Raw genomic sequence first — 20,027 nt, forward strand, 5'->3', positions numbered from 1 at the left:
CAGTCAAGTCACCTCGATTTTATAGCGTTTTATATTATACAGATACTAAACTAAACAAGAAAATAGTTCTGCTGTAAATCAGCTCTAAAAATACAATAGTAAACAAAGCACTCTAACCTAGCTTTATACAATTAAAACTGTAAACTGAGATATTTTAAGATTTATTACTTTAGAAATGTACATAAAACATTTAAAACTATATAATTTGCGAATTTCATATAAAAAAGATGATATATAATATATAAAAATGATGCAAATAATATTATCAAATAAAGTTCTAAATAATTTCAGAACTTTTCTTTTTTTTTTAATCACGCCTTCATTTATTTCTGTATTTATTAATGCTAAATTAAATTGAATATATAAATGCATATATTTAATGCACATAACTACATTATTCCATTACATATGTATAAAAATGCTAGCTATGCATATAGCCCTACTCCAGAAAAATGTTTCCATTGCATATTGACATGATACATCATTTGGATTGTCCAAAAAAATTAATAATAATAATAAAATTAAATAAATAGATACATAAAATCATTTAGTGGATTTATCATGGCATCAAAGGACTTTATACAATGAAAACTGCAAACTTAGATATGATAATAATAATAATTATTATTATTGTTATTATTATATAACATATATTAAATATTTTATATTGTTAAATAATTAACAAATAAATATAGATATCAATGAAGGCATGATAAAAATGTTGACATTAATGCAAATATAAATTAATGAATGCAAATCAATATACATTATTAAATGCATTAAAATTCTAGATTTGTATATAGCCTCCTAAAAAATAATTCTGCTGTGATATGTTTATATATAACTGTTGACATTATCAGTGTACAAAATCAACTAGAAAGTGTTCAAAATTTGTCAGAACAGTTTCTTTTTTTAATGTCCACAGGGGCAGAAGTGTCCGTAGTTATATAAGAGTTACATAATGAACGTTAAGTATAGAGATAGAAACACTGAGTAAGAGACACACTGCGCCGCTCCAACACTTCATTCTTCTATAACTCTCTCTCTCTCGGTCTCCAGACTCCGTGCAGAGCAGCGCAACTCTGAGTCTCGTCAGACGGTTGAACTGGCGGTCAAAGAGCACAAAGCTGAAATCCTGGTACTGCAACAGGCCCTGAAAGACCAGAAACTCAAAGCTGAAGGTCTTTCTGATACAGTAAGTGTGCCAGTACACATGTGTGTCGCTGTGGATAAAAACAACAGCAATACAGGGTCAGTAACAGGGTCAGAAATGAACGTTTCCACTGAGGAGCAATATTTACCCTCTTGAATTGATTTCCAGGGGCATTTATTACCTTTATAAGGGAAATGTTTATATTACTTTATTAATTATATCTGTGTTGTCAACCCTCTGGTGCGGTTTGGTCATTTTGGATTTTTTTTTCTTAAGAATTTTTGGTATGGAATAACCCCCTAACCCTACACCTAGCCCTTACAGAAAACTGCAGTTTGCATTCTTACACTTTCAAATAAACATCATTTACTATTTTTAATAATTTTTTCCCTCATGGGGACCGCCGGCCGGTGCTCATAATGGCAAACATTTCAGGTTTACTATCCTTGTGGGGTCCCCACAATGTAGCATAAACACACACACACACACACACACACACACACACAAATAAAACAATAAAATAACAGACATAATATGAAATGGTTAAATGGTCCTGAAAAAAATCCTGGTATTGTGCCTAAACTCTAAGGTCATTTTTAGAGATATCAACCTCAAATTTGGAACACATCTTGTTTAGATTTATGGCTTTGATTTTCTTCATGTTTTGGTAAATATACATTTATATAAAAATTAAAAATAATATATTTGTATATTTTTCATCATAATCTTAAACTTCTGAAACTTTTTTTAAAACTTTTTTTTTTTTACAATGTCATATTCTGGTGTATTCTCTACACAGACAAACAAGTTGTCCCACGACGTTAGTCTAGCACTAATTATGCAACATTATAATCACTAAAGCTGTTTACAAAGCGAAATTAAGCTCTTACATTGTATCTGAGGTTTGCTGTTTATGCCCCATTTGTCCTATTATCTTGAATTTGTGGGGCATTTTTGCAAACAAGCCCCCATTAATTTCCCACCATGCTCTATCTTCATCAGCTGAGTGATCTGGAGAAGAAACACGCCATGCTGGAGATGAACGCGCGCAGCCTGCAGCAGAAGCTGGAGACGGAGCGAGAGCTCAAACAGAGGCTCATGGACGAGGTGCTTCACTTTACTAGCACTCAAAACATGCACGTGTGTAATCGTGCATCCTTACCATAACCAGGGTATCTTTTTCTCTCAGCAAGCAAAACTGCAGCAGCAGCTGGACATGCAGAAGAGCCACATCTTCAGACTGACTCAAGGACTTCAGGACGCGCTGGACCAGACGGACCTTCTGAAGACCGAGAGGACAGATCTGGAGTACCAGCTGGAAAATATACAGGTGAACCCATGTCTACTGCAGAAGAGTAGCAGCCATATTACTCTTATTAGGCATGCAGTATGTATGCTGTGTATAGTATGCACAATTTTCTGTCCCCAAATCAGCTACTATAGTTGCCAAAATGTACAGTTTGTAACCATAATAGTTCCACAGTGCAGTACACTCTGTTTGAACTTTAATTTCGAGAGTGATGAATTGCACAGTAAGGGGATTCTGTCCTCTTTCAATATTTGGTTGTATTTACAAAAGATATTTTTATCCAAAATTGGTTAAAAAAATAGCTATTTATTTCTGAGATTATAACCATCTACTTACAGAATCAAACAGGCCACATAGCGAGGTGACCGCATTGCATCACAACGCCCACTGCATGCTATTTAAAAAAAACAAAACTATTTGCTGCACTGTGTACAGTATGTTGTATCAGGATTATTTTAGTGTTATCAATACACAACTAAAGCTAAATTTAGATTTTTTAATTTCATATATAATATAATAATGTTTTTATAGTTATAACTAATTATAATGATTATAATTTTATTATATAAATATTTTTATTTATCTTATAAAATATTTTTTACGTTTATTTTTAATTATTATTTAATTAAATAAATTTATTTTATATAGGTGTCAAAAGTTATGACACTTTCACACAAAATTGGATTAAATAATGAAAAATTATATATCATATTATACAGGTTAAAATTGTTGCATACTACCTGCTGTTTAAATATAGTATGTGGTGATATGAATATTTGCTAGTGTTCCATTCCAAACACAGAGGTGTGTTCCAATAGCAGTGTGGCTCCCTCTGCAGGCGGCGTACTCTCACGAGAAGGTCAAGATGGAGGGGACCATCACCCAGCAGACCAAGCTCATAGACTTCCTGCAGGCCAAGGTAGAGCACCCCTCTAAGAAGAAAAAGGTCAGAGTCATCCGCTGTAAATTCACTTCATTAACTAATCTGACTAACTGCTTGCTGAGCTGCGCATTAGGTGCACGCAAATAACCGCATACTAACCGCGTCATCCGTCGGAAATCTCATATATATTCATATATACAGAAGCCCTGAATAAGTGAGCTGTAGGAAGGGACACCTGATTTGACTGGATATGTAGGGATGGAATGGCAGGATAGAGTCCTAGCGTGTCTGTGGGTGTGAGCCTGGGCGATTCACTTGCTCTCGTGTTTTGGGTGCAGGGACTGTTTGGCGGCCGGCGTCGAGAGGATCTGCTGGCGGCGCTGGCGGCGCAGGGACAGACGCAGGTGCCCTCTGTGCCCGCCGTGGCCCCTGTCCCCCTGCAGTACACCGACCTGAAGGTGGCGCTGGAGAAGGAACGCGCTCGCTGCTCGGAGCTGGAGGAAGCCCTGCAGAAAACACGGCTGGAGCTCAGAGAGGGTGAGCCGTTTACATTCAGTCCTGTGTTACATTTGGAAACTGGTTGCTTGTTTTCTTGTGTTACAATGAACAGGGACTCAAATTTGGTAAACAGTTACACAAAAGCAACGTGAAACAGAATCATAAAATAGTTTTTTTGAGTTCTTCAGAAATGTTTTTATTTTATTTTTTAAGATGAGCCTGAGATAAGCATAAATATCATGACATACAGATTAAATGAGAGAGAAACTTCTGCTTGAAACACTTATATGTAATTTCCTCATATATGTTGTCGGAAATGTTTTTGAATAGGGAAATGTCACTGCATAATGGAGTTTAAATCAAAGTTAGTGACAGATTTTTTAATAAAATGCATAAAGAATTTCAGAAAAGACAGTGAAAGTCTGATACTTTAATTTTAAATACAAAATGTTAATATATTTTTATATGGTATATATGGTTTTGTATTTTTACATGGAAATGTTTTTAGAGTTTAGAAGACTCAAATTGTGACTGGAAAGAATGATAATCCAGACTATTAAATATATTATATTATAATAATGTTTTTATAGACTATAAATGACAATTTTTGCAATATATACTACTGTTTAAAATATTAAGGTCAGTAAGATTTTTAATAATATTTATACTTAAGTATTATTAGTAATAGTTTTATTCATCAAGGATGCATTAAAGTGATCAAAAGTGAAAGTAAAAATATTGCTTTTAAATTCAAATCATTGCTTTTGAATATTTTATATTCATCAAAAAAAATTATAGCTGTTTCTACAAAAATATGATTTTTCTTCTATAAATAAATTAGTATTTTTATTTATCAAGGATGCATTAAATAAATCAAAAGTAACAGTGAATTTATTTTTAATGTTACAAAAGATTTCTATTTCAAATAAATGCTGTTCTTTTGGACTTTCTACTCATTGAAGAATAATGCATCTCAGTTTAACAAAAATATTCAACGGTTTTCAAAATTGCTAATAATCAGAAATGTTTCTGGAGCAGTAAATCAGTATATTATGATTTCTGAAGATCATGTGAAACTGAAGACTGGAGTAATGATGCTGAAAATTCAGCTTTGATCACAGAAATAAATTGCATTTTAAAATATATTACAATACAGAATTAATTGAATTGTGATAATATTTAGCTGTCAAATGAATGCAGTCTTGGTGAGCAGAAGAGACTTTTAAGCGGCAGTGTAATAAAGGGTTTTTATAATGACACGTTCTGTCAAACAATAAGCAGACGTGCCACACACTGTGTGTAATGTTGTTTTCTCAGTCGTCTCACTGTATTCTCTCCTCTCAACAGTTCAGTTTAATAAAGCCCTGGAGCACAGCGGTACTCCAGCCACTCCGGGTTTGGCTCGTCAGCAGCTCATGATGTCCACCAAATCCAACAAATCCCCCGAGCACCAGCCCAGCAGCGGCCTGATGTCGTCCAGCTCCGGCCGCAGGAAGGACGCTGCCAATCCTGATGGTTAGAAGCCAGACTTTTTAACATTCAAAACATAAGCAAAACAACAATTCTGTTCTTGCCATTTCATCTCATGCTATGAAAGGTGAAATTAAATCAGAGGCTTGTAGAACAATGCTGGTTTGATGCATATTTAATGCTGTTTCAATATAAGATGAGGAGGCTCTGTCCTCTGAAGGACTCCAGAAATGTTTTGGCTCATGTCTGTCCACACTCACTGTCCTCTCTGTTGTCGTTTTACAGAAATAAGGAGAGCCACTTCTGAAAGTAAGTTCTTACATAACAGGCTCAGGCGACCCACTCTCAAGAAACCGTGCCATTTGTGCTTGAAATATCAGGATTTTTTTATTTATTTAATTACTTACACTTTTATTTCTGAAGGTTACTGATGAACCTTTAAGATGAGGCTGATATATGCCGAAAAATCATGAAATACAGATAAAACAAACAAACTTCTGTTTGAACTATATGGTCAGAAAAACTTTAACACCATTTCTCAAATATCATTTCAGAAAGGCCAAACCATTATTTTAAAATGTGGAAATGTATCAAAATAACAGTTTCACATTACACCAGACGCATTCTGCATTATTATATAAAATGCATAAAGCATTTTAGAAAAAACTTTTATATGCATACTATTAATATGATTATATTAACTGTTGTGTTTACATACACACACACACACACACACACACAGACATACACAAATATATTTGAAAAATATATAATATAGGTTTTAAAAATATATATAAAATACCTGTGTTTGTATATTTACTATTTCAAATATATGTGTTTTAAATGTGACAGTGTTCAGTCATGTGAACACAAATGGCACTGTTTCCTGAGAATGAAGCAGACGTCTCCCCAATATCTTTTCTTTCTTGATATGATCTTTATATCCCTGCAGAGATAAGCTCTCTGGCCCAATCCAAACATGTCATCCAAGGAAATGCTTCAGTTGAAGTCTTTTGGCCGTTCTACACCCAATATATTGAACGAACACTTGCTGTGTCAGGTCATCATGGTTTGATGGCTGCAGACTTCCACTCAGGACAACATGGTTTGATTGTGGATCTCCAAAGCTCCTGCACGCAGATCTGTCAGGACACTGAGCTTATCTCGTATATATGGCTATACTCCTGCTGTATGCCATGCAGAATGCCAGAACTCCGAAATCCTTGCATGCTCGTACCCAAGCTACCAATGACAGCTTGGCCAGTACATGATGCTGGTGGAGAAGTGTTCTCAAGAGAGGACATTTTCAGCTTGCTCTGGCCTATTTGCATATGTTATATAGACGGGTGTAAGAGACACAAGACGGTTTTTAAGAAAGTACATTTGTATGTTTGATCCTGTAGAGTACACCAGACGTGTGAAGGACAGGATTCATCACAACACTCCTCACCGCTTCACACAGGGGCTCAACATGAGGGCGGCCCGCTGCACCGTCTGTCTGGACACCGTCCATTTCGGACGGCAAGCTGCAACATGCATTGGTACGGATTACATGTAGACCATTTCCAAATACATTATCACTGTATTTACAACTAGGGACTTTTTACATAAGTACAATACTGATACTTATATTTTTGTTTCTTTCCGATACCGGTACCGGTATTGCATTGCACAAATATTAGAGAAACCACGAAGACAAATGGTAACATCAAAATTGATAGTTTTTTCCCAAGTCAAAAGTATTATTAAAAAATAAAAAGTATATTAACCTACTGTAACATCACTGAATGAGCCTAATTACATTTTTTATTCCATCAAAATATTTTTTTGGGGGTTAAACTAAACTAAGTAGAAATAGCTTAAGTAACAAGGTTAACACTTTATGTTGTGAAAAGGGGAATCATAATTGTTTTTAATTTGTTTAGTAAATAAATGATTTCTTTAGTCACTTTCTTATTTTTTCATGTCAACCCCATAAAACCTGAATGAAGTTGTTTTTACATATTATATGTCATTCACACATGTGAAATGTGCTTTCTTCCATTGCAAGATGTCATTTTTTTTCAGGAAACAATTTACTTTAGGGATGCAAAAGGGCAGAAAGTTTCCAAAAAATTTCCATAAATTTTACAGAATTGGAACATTTTAGATATTTTCTGCCCCGTTGTAACACTATATTAACTATGTGTGGTGAGTTTCTTTTTTTTGAAAAAAAAGTTTTTTGCTCCTGTTTCTCCTCAGGCATGATCCCTTTTCTGACAAGTGATGACAAGTTATTATAATCTAACAGTATTTTTTATGTTTATCTTTGTTTAATGTTATATAACTTTAAATTGCATTACATTTCTGAAAACTAGTCAATGCTGCGGCATTAGTGTATCTAATACAACGGCTGAGCAAATTTATTTTAATATATTTTTTTCTTCTTTTGGAAAAAGTCATTTTGGGTTTTATTTCTTTTGATAATGGAACTTATGAGAATGCAATAATTATTTGTTGTATTGTTCGTTCACCACTATAGAAGTTACTATAATGACTTGTGCTTCTAAAAAACACAGAATGTGAAAAGGGCCCACTGTTGTTTCTTAATAGATCGCTGACCTCATCAGGTCAACCTGGGCTAAAGCTTTCTGTGTCGGTTTAACCATCTTCTCTCTCATGCTTCAGAATGTCACGCTTTGTGCCACCCAAAATGCTCCCCGTACCTTCCCGCCACCTGTGGCGTGCCCACAGAGTACGCGCTGCACCTGTCCGAGGCTCTGTGTCGGGAAAAGGGAAGCAACTCTGGTCTGAAAGACGTTGGTGGACATATGAGGCTGGAGGGATGGCTGAAGCAGCCCAGGTGAGCCGTGTGCCATGAGCATGAACACCATCAGAAGAGAAGCAAACACTAAGTGTACATGGAATTGTGGTTGTCCTTCTGCAGAAATGGGAAGCGTGGCCAGGGCTGGGAGAGGAAGTACGTGGTGCTGGATGGATATAAAGTGATCACCTACGAGACAGAACCAAGAGACGGTCTGTGAATGTTTTTACTTTGTGCACTGGTTCTGTTTGCATACAGCATATTATTACAGAGCAGCAGTTCATCTCTGCTGGAAAATCTTTATTCATACTAGCTTAACCTGGTTAAGCTGGTCTTTGGATAGTGGTAGCTTGTTTTGACTGAATCTAGGTGTTTACCAGCTTTAACCATCTTGACCAGGCTGGTCTACCAAATCAAGTCAGTAGCTCCTCCTGATCAACAATCTAGACATCTTAAACCAGCTTAAAGAGGTCTGATGGTCTCCAAACCTGAGCAGCTAACAAAACCCCTCTTAATCCATCAGTCCAAACCAGTCTCACCATCGGAAACCAGATAGATGGCCAGAGATGATGCCGTCATTATTGATCTGACAACACTTCCACTTATTCTAAAAAAAATAATAATTTATGTAAACTTGCATATTTTATACCAAATTAGTTTTTTGTTGTTGTTACATTTATTTTATATTGTGTACCAAGATTAAGATTTGAAATGAACACCATCTAAAGCTGGCACTAGACAAAAATAACCAAACCATTTTAAACTAGTCGCTGCCTAAATCAGTCTAGTTTTATCTGTTTTCCAGCAGGGATAGACAGGTGTGGAATGATGTAGCTTGATGTGAATGATGTATAATCTGTCCTCTCAGAGTCGGTGAAGGCGCTGGATGAGTTTGAGTTGTGTCTCTCTGATGGAGACGTGACTGTTCATTCTGCTGTCGGTGCTTTTGAGCTGCCCAACACAGCCAAGACAGGTGATGCCTGTGGAATTGCACTGTACTATGTCTTTAATAACTTTTTTGGTATGAAGAATGTGGATTCAGAAAGTAGTCCATGTCCAGATGTCCCCATGTCCTAACATACTTGTATGTGTTCAGATGTGCCGTATGCACTGAAGTTGGAGTCGTCTCCACAGTCGACATGCTGGCCCGGTCAGACTCTGTACCTCATGACCTCTGGGTTTTCTGAGAAGCAGCGTTGGGTGGCCGTGCTGGAAGCCATTGTGGCCAGCAGTCGTGGGGCGAGAGAGAAAGCCGAAGCAGACGCTGTGAGTAAAAGGAACCCGAAACACCGTTCATAGTGACATTTAAAGAGTGACATGTAAGGCAGAAACTGTAGGTTTGTTTCTTCTTACCAGTACAGCAGGACGCAGGGAAACATACCGATAATCCTAAAAGCTCTGCAAAGTGCATAAAATGAAAAATGCACTTTTTAAACATACTGTTCACAACCTCATGATGGTGTTTTTGGTTCTTTACAGAAATTGTTGGGTAACTCCTTACTCAAGCTAGAAGGAGATGATCGTCTGGATATCAACTGCACCCTCCCGCTGACTGACCAGGTACCTGCGTCATCCACTAATATCACAAACACTTTGAATTTTCAAGATTTATTTCATTATTTTCAGTCTATATTTGTTATAGTTTAATATACCGTCATCTTGTTTTTGCCATCAGATTGTGTTGGTGGGCTCCGAGGAAGGGCTCTATGCCCTGAATGTGATTAAGAACTCCCTCACTCACATCCCGGGTATGGGATCCGTGTTTCAGATCCATATCATCAAGGAGCACGACAAGCTGCTGATGATCGTGGGTGAGCAAAGATCACTATCATTTACTGCTCGTTTCAGAAACCAAAACTGAATGGATTTAACTAAGAGCCCTTGCAACAGTACAAAAGAAAATTAGCATGGTATTAGACATGTGCCGGTATTCGGTAATGCAATATATCACGGTAATGAATATGCACTAAACTGTTATAGTGGGCACTTCAAAATACAGAGAATAATTATTTATTACAAATTATTTAGAACTTTGAATGCATTTTGAGAATACTTTTCCCACCAACTGGTCACACTGCACAACACATGATTACATGATTTAAACAGCCATTCAGATTTTTGTATTTGCTATGGTGTTCATCACAGGGCCAAATACTTAAATATTTAGACATAATAGGCCATTTATTTTCTAACTTTTTTACATTTTAATCTGGACTACAACATGGCCTAGATATTGTTTGAAAGTGTTTTGATTCTTTATTGTTCGTTCACACTGTACATTAGGCCTTCAGTAGTTAATTCATTAGTTAACATAAACTGCCAATTAAAAATTCTTCTAGACATTCATTAATCTTAGGTAATTACAATATTTAATAACACGTTAAAATCAAAAGTTTTAACCGTGTTATTTAATGAGCTAACATGAACTAAGAGTTGTATTTTTTAACGAAGATCAATAACTTCTGTAGCAAATGTAGCTATTGCTCATTGTGAATGTTAATGCATCAACTAAGGTTAATGTTAATGCTAACCCTAAACCTAACCCTAACTAATGAGATCTTATTGTAAAGTGATACCTATTGGTCTTTATAATTCTTTTGCACTTTAATCTGTGTAGAATTTTTTAACTTTATACATTTTTTTCTGTATTGCTTTATTGTATTTAAATGTTCAGCTATTTTTGTTATAAGAAAAAAGTTATTAAACCTGTTATATTGTATAAAAAAGCATTAGCAATTAATCGCAACATGAACATTTGATACCGGCATGTCCCTACATGGTATACTGTTTTATTTTTTTTTTTTTGACGTTAATATCATGCATTTGTGTACTAATTACCATGATAATACTATTTTATTCTTTAAAGTGTTCACGTAGCTCAAACATTAGAGCATGGTGCTTGCAACACAAAGAACTATGCAAATACCTTGGTATGTTAATATGCTAATTATTAGATCAAAATACCATGATATTTCGCAGCCACTTTTATCCAAAGTTACTTACAAATGAGGACAATAGAAGCAATTAAACCAACAAAAGAGCAACAATATATAAGTGCTGTGACAAGTTCTGGTTGGTCTATTACAGCACATGTAGCACGTTTTTTTTTAAAATAACAAATAAAAAAACTAGTAGATAGAATAGAAAAAAATTGTGAATGCTAGTGTTAGAGAGTCCAACTACAAGATTCCTGGCTGTCCTGGAAGGTGTTATGGTTGATGCGCCTAGTTGGATGGAGAAATTGTGATGAAGTCATGGGCTGGCTGAAACCACAAAAAGTTCTGTCTTGGCAAGGTTGATTTGAAGGTGATGGACATGCTGAGATGCGAGCAGCTATCATCGTCAGATCATCAGGATGCAAGGAGAGGTAGAGTCGAGTGTCATCAGAATTGCAGTGATATGAAAAGCCAGAACCTAGTGATGCCATGTAGACAGAGAAGAGAAGTGGTCCAAGAACTGAGCCCTGAGGCACCCCAGTAGTGAGATATTGTGACTTGGACACCTTACTCCTCCCAAGATACCACATTGCATAATACCATCACTGTCCCATATTATCAGCACAGTATTGTTTGACAAAGGATGCATTTAAAGTAAGTTGATTATGATGATGTGTTGCAGGGGATGAGCGGGCACTGTGTCTGATGGAGATTAAGAAAGTGAAACAGTCTCTGTCCCAGTCTCACCTCCCCACGATACCTGAGATTGTGCCGTATATCTTTGAGACCGTCAAGGGATGTCATCTGTTTGCCGCGGGCAGGGTGAGGCTGCAGTCACCATGTGTTTCACTGCATTGCAACTTCCTCTCAGTGTATTTTTAGTGCAATGTGTTGCATCATGCCTTGTTGTGACGTGCAATGCAACAAATTTGTACCTTACGTGGTATTTTGTATCTGTTCTTGCTTTAGATAGAAAATGGTCCGTGCATTTGTGCAGCAATGCCTAACAAAGTCACAATTCTACGATACAACGACAATCTGAACAAATTCTGTATACGGAAGGTAAGTGATATTCGAGGTTCTGGGACTTATAATAATAACAACTCATATTTCACAAAAAATGTAGCAATGTCATTCCTTTGCAAACAGCTGCAATGTTTGACGTGCTGTTGCCTTCTGGTCTGATTCCAGAGATCGCTCACACAAACACTCCCCTAATGATCCACTCTTTATCTCTCAGGAGATTGAAACGCTCGAGCCGTGCAGCTGTATCCACTTCACCAGCTACAGCATCATCATCGGTACCAATAAATTCTACGAGATTGAGATGAAGCAGTGTGTTCTGGACGGTAAGTATATTAATGACGTCCTGTGGGCACAGTTAGATGATTGTTTTTAACTTTCAGGTCAGTCCACAATCTACTGACGTCTGATATCTCCTGTGATGGATCTGTTATTGAAAAGGATTCAGCTAGTCATTGCAGTAACATTTGCATATTCCAGGTTGGACCGGCTGGCGGACCATTTGTGAGAACATGATCAGGCACTTATAATTTGTAATTGTGCATTATGTAAACAGCGTTTTGTGTGATGGGCTGTTTTTGGCAGAGTTCCTGGACAAGAATGACGTGTCGCTGGCATCGGCTGTGTTCACTGGTTCCTCCCACTGTTTCCCAATCTCCATCGTCCAGGTGTCCAGCACTCCGCAGAAGGAAGAATATCTGCTCTGCTTCCACGGTCTGACACCCATCACACCATCTAAGCTACAGCAAGTTCCTGTTGCATGAAAATATTAGTTGCATGAGCAACAGTTCATACAAAATCATTACGTACTCACCGTCATGTTGTACCAAATGCAATTTTTTTGTACAAGTGTACAAGACAATAGTATGTACATTATCTAATGTATAAGACAATAGTCTATGGCTACATTTAAATACTCCATTTTATCAAACTGCAACACTTTATTTCTGCATCTGACGAATGAACAAGTCTATTTATTCGATTTGCCAAAAGTTACAAAATAAAAAAATTCTCTGATTAAATATGCCAAATCACTATTTCTGTTATAAAACTGGTTAAATTGCATTTCTCTTCACTGCATGCTGTCAGCTGCTAAATTAAACATTTAATACAATGACAATACAGTACTATGCATTGTACAGTACATGCTGTACTATAAAACATTTTTCATTATTCTTTGTTACTAACTGTATACTCTGTTAAAATAGTGTGCAGTATACAATAGCAGGGTCCTACGAAATTAGTTTCTTTTAATTAGTTTTTTTCCCCAGTCATTTTAGTCATTATATATTTTTTTCCAAATTATTTTTTTTCCATTTAAATTTTTCTGGATTCCATTTTTTTTTTCCATTTAAATATTCCTGACTCTGTTTAAATAGTTAAAATGGTTAATTTATTAATTTATTTACAATAACAGCACTCTGTGCTTATTTCCCCCAGAAATTCTGTGTTGTGCAAATCACTTAAATTGTATTGATTTTCTACATTGTTTTTCTTTAAATGTCTGATTTCTGATAACAGAGATCGGTGTGTTTGTGGATGCTTACGGCCGAAGAAGTCGCCCTGATGATCTCAAATGGAGCCGACTTCCCCTGACATTTGGTAGCCAGTTTTCCATTTGTAACAAAACGAAATATGTAAAACATAGTGATGAGGATTTTCAGGATCACTAATGCATCTTCTGTTTCCAGCATTCAGAGAGCCGTATCTGTTTGTGACCTACTTCAACTCGCTGGATGTTATTGAGATTCAGGGACATGCAGCTCTTGGGTAGGATGTACAGCAACAGGCATGCATATAAGACAGCAAAAATAACATTAGAAACTAGAGTGTGACACTAAATCCTCTTTAAAACAGGCCTTCCAGTCTTGTTCACCTGGACATTCCTAACCCACGTTATCTGGGTCCGGCCATATCATCTGGTGCCATCTATCTGGCCTCGTCCTATCAGAACAAACTGCGGGTCATCTGCTGTAAGGGCAGCCTGGTGCGAGAGTCTGGGGAACTGCAGAGGACCGGTTCAAGCAGGAGGTGCGGGTTGTGACAATTTAGCCCGGCTTTAAATTCTGAGTGAATGAGTCACTAGTGAAAATCAGATGTTGTAAATTTGCAGATTTAAACTTTTACTTTTAAACTGTTAAGTTACTACACTGCTTGGCAACTGAAAACAGTTGAATTTAATGGAAGAATTATGTGTTGCGACTATTATAAATAATTAGGGATTAAAAAACATTTTTTTTCTCTCTTCATTTTAATAGGGCTGCCCTAGACTAAAGATTTTTCTGGTCGACTAGTAGTCGTTCATTTGAAGCATTAGTCGACTAATCGCACAATTATTAATAAATCATTTAAATAATTAAAATAAGCCATTAATTGCCTACATAGCTTAAGCGCTAAAGCACACATAAAGCTTGCCACAGCGCACCGGCGGAAGTAATGATTATGAATGAGTCAGGGAAAAACAGTAAGGAGGCTGCATTTATATTTTAATAATGTATTGATACACTAGTTTCTTTGGTTTTAGATTTAAGAGATGAAGTCAGTGACACTGACTCATCTCTGCAGTATGTGCCTATGTCATGTTTTATATGAATTACATAATCTGAGAATATCTGTTTTCCATTTGAATTGGTTCATTTGAAAGTAGACATTTCGCTGTCTATAGATATGTTTTCCATAACTGTAAGGCAAGCATACACAGAGTTTTGTAGTTTCGCCCTCAAGTTCAGAGAGACCGAGATGGCAGAAAGCGCATTCTGTTTGCTTTCAATATTTTACAAAAGCACAATGTTTTGTTGTTATTGTGAGTGCACACAAATATGTATTACTCTTATCTGTATGACCAAAAATGAGGGAGTATTTTAAGAGCAAGTGACACACCGGCGCCTCCGTCTGTCCTGCAGTGATCGCTACTGTTCAGCTTCCACACTCCACACAGACACTTCAATATTGCACATTTTTCTATGTTATTAGATTGAGCGGCCATGTAAAGTTGCTAATACTTACATGTTTCAGATGACAAGCCATATTTGAGGTCGTTGAATGATAGACGAGTGTTTGCATGTCCTGCCTGATGTACTGTATTTCCATAGACCAGCCGTTAACGAGCTGTCTGTCATGGACTGCTTGACTTCGCCTGTGGATTTTTTTTTTTTCTGCGACTAAGCGACTTATAAAATCTGATCGACAAACAGTTAGTCGACTATTAGGGGGCAGCCCTAAATTTTAGTTTGTTTGGCACAGAAAACAGAGAGCCAGAAACACATCTTACAGTCACAACACTACAGTCAATTGTGGACAGTTATTTACATATTATTTCTATAGTATTATAGTATTCATTAAGGTTTTTTAAATAGCTTTAATTTTTAATATTTTAGTTTTAATTTGAATTTTAGTTTGTTTTAATAAATCTGCTATGTGCTTTGAATTAAAACTTGTAGGAACAAAATAATAATGCTCTTAGTAACATTTACAACAATTGTTGCAACAATTTTCTTTTATTTTCTGCAAAAAGTCTAGTTTTTTGTTCTGTTTCTAATCACAGGAAATAGTTAATGTAATTATTTGATGTCTGCTATCTATGGAACCTTATTTTTGCCAAAGAATAGAAATATAAAAAACTTTAAAAGGCGACTTATATCTCACAATTCAGAAATCGTCTCAGAATTGTAAGCTTATATCTTGCTTATATTGTGAGTTTACATGGCACATTACTGACTTTTTTTCTCTGAATTCTGCATGTGCATGCAATTCCAAGAAAGAAGTCATAATTGTGAGGTGTAAATTCATAATTCCAAGAAAGAAGTCAGCATTGCGAGATGTAAACTGAATTCTAAGGAAAAAGTTTGAAATCTGAAATCTAAACTTCTGAGGAAAAAAAAATCAGATTTGCAAAATGTAAACAGCATTCGGAGAAAAAAGCAGGAATTGGCAAATGTAAACTCAGAATTCTGAGAAAACAAGTCAGATTTGCAAGATGTAAACTCAAATTGACAAAAAAGTCTGAATTGTCAGATGCAAATTAAGAATTCCAAGAAAACAAATGTCCGAATTGCGAGATGCAAACCCCAAATTCTAATAAAAAAAGTCTGAATTGTGAGATAAATTCAGAATTGCAAAATGTAGACTTAAATTCCGATTTAAAAAAAACTGCAATCACCTTTATTCTGTGGTGGAAACAAGCTTCCATAGTTATACTGCTGCTGCTGTTAGTGATCTTACCACAGTATTCTCGCAGAAAACATCCCTTACTCGTGGTAAAATCACACCACATGACCTTGAGTTGTTTATTGCTTCATCAATACTTCATGTTCACAAACCGTATAAATCATCTTGTGTGCAGTCAAAGCATCATGAATTTACCCAAATCTTCACAGCAGCCCAAACAAGCGCGGGCCGCCCACCTACAACGAGCACATTTCCAAGCGCCTGGCCTCGGGTCCGGGGGCCCAGGAGGGGCCGCTGCACCGCGAGCCCAGCACCCCTCACCGCTACCGCGAGGGCCGCACAGAGTTCCGGAGGGACAAATCTCCGGCCCGGCCTCTGGAGCGCGAGAAATCGCCCGGTCGGGCTGTGCTAGACAGCCGCAGGGAGAGATCGCCCGGGCGCTTCGAGAGCAGCGGCAGCGAGAGAGACCGGGAGCGTTCGCGCCTTCACACTAGCTCTGTTCGCACCCAGCTGACCCCCGTCAACAAGGTACGCATGAGACACTGCCACGCAAACTGTGTATCCTTCTAGGGATACAGACATCAGGTTTGACGATGTTCATGCATGCTCAAATGCATGAACATCCGCTGCTTTGTAGTTAAATTCCTTCTAGTTATGGCCTCAAACAGGATGCTCAGTTTATGTCCAGCCTTTAAAAAAAAAGTCTCTGGGAAAAGACGTTAAAATCGGCATCCTTTGCAGCAGTAATGATGTTTCTGAGCTGATCTGCGTCAGACAGGGCAGGCAGCCTGTTGAAGTGTTGAAGTGACCTCTTTATCCTGGTGGTGGTGTAGGTTTGGGACCAGTCTTCAGTCTGAGAGTGTCCCGGAGGGATGACGTAAGAGCCATCGTCCACCTCCCGCGTGGATGGACTTGCCCTTTTAACAGGTGCTTCGTAAAAACTTTGAACTATATCATCTCATGCCTGTAACCGTGAACAGAGCCATGTTATTCACTCGCAGCCCCAGAGTCTGGGATATTGTGCTGATGTTGTTAACTCTGTCCATGCTGTAATCATTCATGAAGGTCCAATGTAAAGAAAAACAACTGCGATTTTTTGGGGGGAAGACTTTGAAGGAATATCCCGGGTTCAGTACGGTAAGCCCTGTCAACAGCATTTTGTGGCATAACGGCCATTACTGCAGAAAATGTAAAAATTGGGGTAACAGTAAGACATTTACAATGGAAGTAAAACAGGAGGTTAAGGCAAGACACTACAGGCAAACCCATTTATACACTTTATCTTTTAGTATTCAGGGCAATTTTCAAAAGGAATTGCAAATTGCGATTTCAACTGCGTTTTCCATATGTGGATGCATAAATTGTGACATTATCCAAATGTAATTATAAGGAGACATTTTAAAACACAATTTTTTAATTTATTGGAATACAGTAAATAGCCTACACAAGGTTGCCAGGTTACATGCACGATGCAGAGAGAGTGAAAAAGCAAATGTGGTAATTAATATTATTTAAAAATGACAGGCTCATAACTTGTAAGACATGGGAAATACAGTTGCAAATGGACTTTGCTTTTTCATTTGAAATTTTGCGAATTTTGCATTTTGATTATGTGTCAATTTATGCATCCACATGGAAAACACAATTGAATATACAATTTGCAATTCCTTTTGAAAATTGCTCTGAATATCCTTCCATAATTAGTATCAGTAGATTTCAATTATAATACACTGGCCATTTTCTCAAAATGAGTTTTTTCGCACTTCAGCAGCACTTAGAGCAAGTTTTAGAGTTTCATTTCAATCTAAATTCTGATTTTCTAAATTTTACAGACATTTTTTTTTTTTAAAAACACTATTTTTCTTTTTCATTTTTCATAAAAAAAGTTAACTGCATAATGCTAAAACAAACCAATTCTTCATTTAATATATATATATATATATATATATATATATTATATATATATATATATATATATATATATATATATATATATATATATGCACTATAAAGTGTCTTAATCATCCACTTAGTGGCAGGACTACTTTAGGTTGTGTTGTTTTGTTCATGTAAACAGGCACATTGTAGTATCCCTGTGTGAAAATGATCAATTCACTGACCTTGACCAGCACTGATGAGGTTAATAAGCAATTGTATCTCACATTAAAAATATACTTCCATTGTGTTTTCCCTGAACCACCATTTTTTGTTTAGTTGAAGTTAAGATCTGTGGTAACTGACAACACACCACAAATGCTGTACATTTATACTGAACTCAGAATATTCCTTCAACTTACTCACGTGATTAGCACATTGTAAATATGGTGATTTAAATTTTTATAGCTAAACGGAACTTGACTGATGAAGCTACGAAGTCTATTTTTTATGCTATTAAACTGTTTGTATAGACAGTTGAAATGGGTTTCCTATAGAACAGTACAGAAAAGGTTTTATCTCCATGTATGTTGTATGCTAATGTGGTAAACAGTCAATTTGGCTGCTCTTAATGACAGTTTGTCCAGTTTTTTAAGCTCTATTTGACTGACATTATCGAACCTACTGCACATTGTATATTTTTATGCTAATAGAGTCTGAGCTTGTAAATCTTTTTAAAGAGACACGCCATGTTCTCGCTACAAGTGTCCTTGTGATGTTCAAGTGAACTTATCGTATTTTTGTCGGAAATAACGAAGCTTTCGTCGACACACTCGCACACAGCAGCGGTTCCGCGGGGCTCTTCTGGAAATTTCTGCTGCTTTTCCGTTAACGGACGTCCTGTTCAGCTGTGACGTGAAATAATGTCCGGTAGCCCTCAGGGTCTGTGGACGATCTTCTGTCGTTCCTCGTGGAATATGAAAACAGCTCAGAAGCATTTTGAGTTCATGGGTAATTGTAAGCAAACGCATGAGTACATTCTGACTTGGTTTTGGGACGTCCCGTCATGTACTACTACCTTAATATTGATAATCGATGTTTTTCAACTAACAAGGCTGCTTACCTTGAACCTTCTTTTGGTATAAAGAAATGAAGCTATATTAAACACTATTAAAGTATGAGCCATACTCAGTTCCCCTGGCGTCGAGTCGTTCTTTTGGTCTGTCAGAATTGGAGCACGTGATCAGCACAAGCGCGCGCTTCCTTCCGTTCATTACCGATTCATCATCCGAGCAAGATCGTGGGACTTGACAACGGAGCAGAGCAAACGGCAAGAGCATCCAAAAGGTTTGGAAAGGCTAAACATCTGGCAGATGAGAGACGAAATTAATAATGAAATAAAAGCCGGTTTCTGATGTGAAGGCCAGCGGTGCAACGGAATGACGTCAGTGCTGGAGAAGCAGGTGGGTTCAGTCTATAATGTTTTGACAATTTAAAAAAAATAATATTTTTTTTTTAATTCTAATAGTTTATAATTTATTTTGTGATAATTTATAATTTTATTTATACATTTGATTGATTTTGCTGATGTTTACCGTTCCATGAGAAATTCTTTAGAACGAATTTGTGCATGTGAGTAAATAGGAAAATGGGTTTTATCAGCACCTTAAGGTAATGCTACAGAATGGGACATTGATGCACTACATTTGACTCTGAGAAACTGCATTTTGGTCTAATTTCTCACTTATTTAAAATGAGAACCCCTTTCATAACCCAAACCATTTGCTATAAGTTAGAAAAGCTCATTCAAATTTATCATGCATGACTGACTTTTTTTTGTCTCTAAATTACCAAGACATGGCAAACGCCTGCACAAATTAACAAATTGAGTAACATTGTTCACAAAACTT

At 36.7% G+C, this 20,027-nt stretch overlaps 1 protein-coding gene across 9 annotated transcripts in view; it reads left to right on the top strand.

Annotated features, from left to right (window-relative positions):
* Window positions 1–19,308, top strand: part of LOC109072217 (citron Rho-interacting kinase-like) — a 51,979-nt gene extending 32,671 nt beyond the window's left edge. The window contains exons 18-40 of one of the 9 annotated variants that reach the window (XM_042729247.1): window positions 1,060–1,195; window positions 2,156–2,260; window positions 2,343–2,483; window positions 3,301–3,408; window positions 3,684–3,882; window positions 5,191–5,358; window positions 5,599–5,622; window positions 6,717–6,854; window positions 7,981–8,155; window positions 8,240–8,328; window positions 8,985–9,089; window positions 9,213–9,382; window positions 9,596–9,676; window positions 9,792–9,927; window positions 11,735–11,874; window positions 12,022–12,114; window positions 12,293–12,401; window positions 12,661–12,789; window positions 13,597–13,677; window positions 13,767–13,845; window positions 13,933–14,106; window positions 16,418–16,770; window positions 17,076–19,308. In XM_042729247.1, coding sequence (XP_042585181.1) covers window positions 1,060–1,195; window positions 2,156–2,260; window positions 2,343–2,483; window positions 3,301–3,408; window positions 3,684–3,882; window positions 5,191–5,358; window positions 5,599–5,622; window positions 6,717–6,854; window positions 7,981–8,155; window positions 8,240–8,328; window positions 8,985–9,089; window positions 9,213–9,382; window positions 9,596–9,676; window positions 9,792–9,927; window positions 11,735–11,874; window positions 12,022–12,114; window positions 12,293–12,401; window positions 12,661–12,789; window positions 13,597–13,677; window positions 13,767–13,845; window positions 13,933–14,106; window positions 16,418–16,736 — 2,899 coding nt within the window. In that variant the 3' untranslated portion in view covers window positions 16,737–16,770; window positions 17,076–19,308. Of the gene's footprint in view, window positions 1–1,059; window positions 1,196–2,155; window positions 2,261–2,342; window positions 2,484–3,300; window positions 3,409–3,683; window positions 3,883–5,190; window positions 5,359–5,598; window positions 5,623–6,716; window positions 6,855–7,980; window positions 8,156–8,239; window positions 8,329–8,984; window positions 9,090–9,212; window positions 9,383–9,595; window positions 9,677–9,791; window positions 9,928–11,734; window positions 11,875–12,021; window positions 12,115–12,292; window positions 12,402–12,660; window positions 12,790–13,596; window positions 13,678–13,766; window positions 13,846–13,932; window positions 14,107–16,417 lie in introns of all 9 variants that reach the window. The other 8 variants (XM_042729242.1, XM_042729241.1, XM_042729240.1 and 5 more) reach the window with 8 other exon arrangements.
* Window positions 19,309–20,027: the final 719 nt, after the last annotated feature.

The sequence above is a fragment of the Cyprinus carpio genome, chromosome B8, assembly GCF_018340385.1.
Source record: "Cyprinus carpio isolate SPL01 chromosome B8, ASM1834038v1, whole genome shotgun sequence".
NCBI lineage: Eukaryota > Metazoa > Chordata > Actinopteri > Cypriniformes > Cyprinidae > Cyprinus > Cyprinus carpio.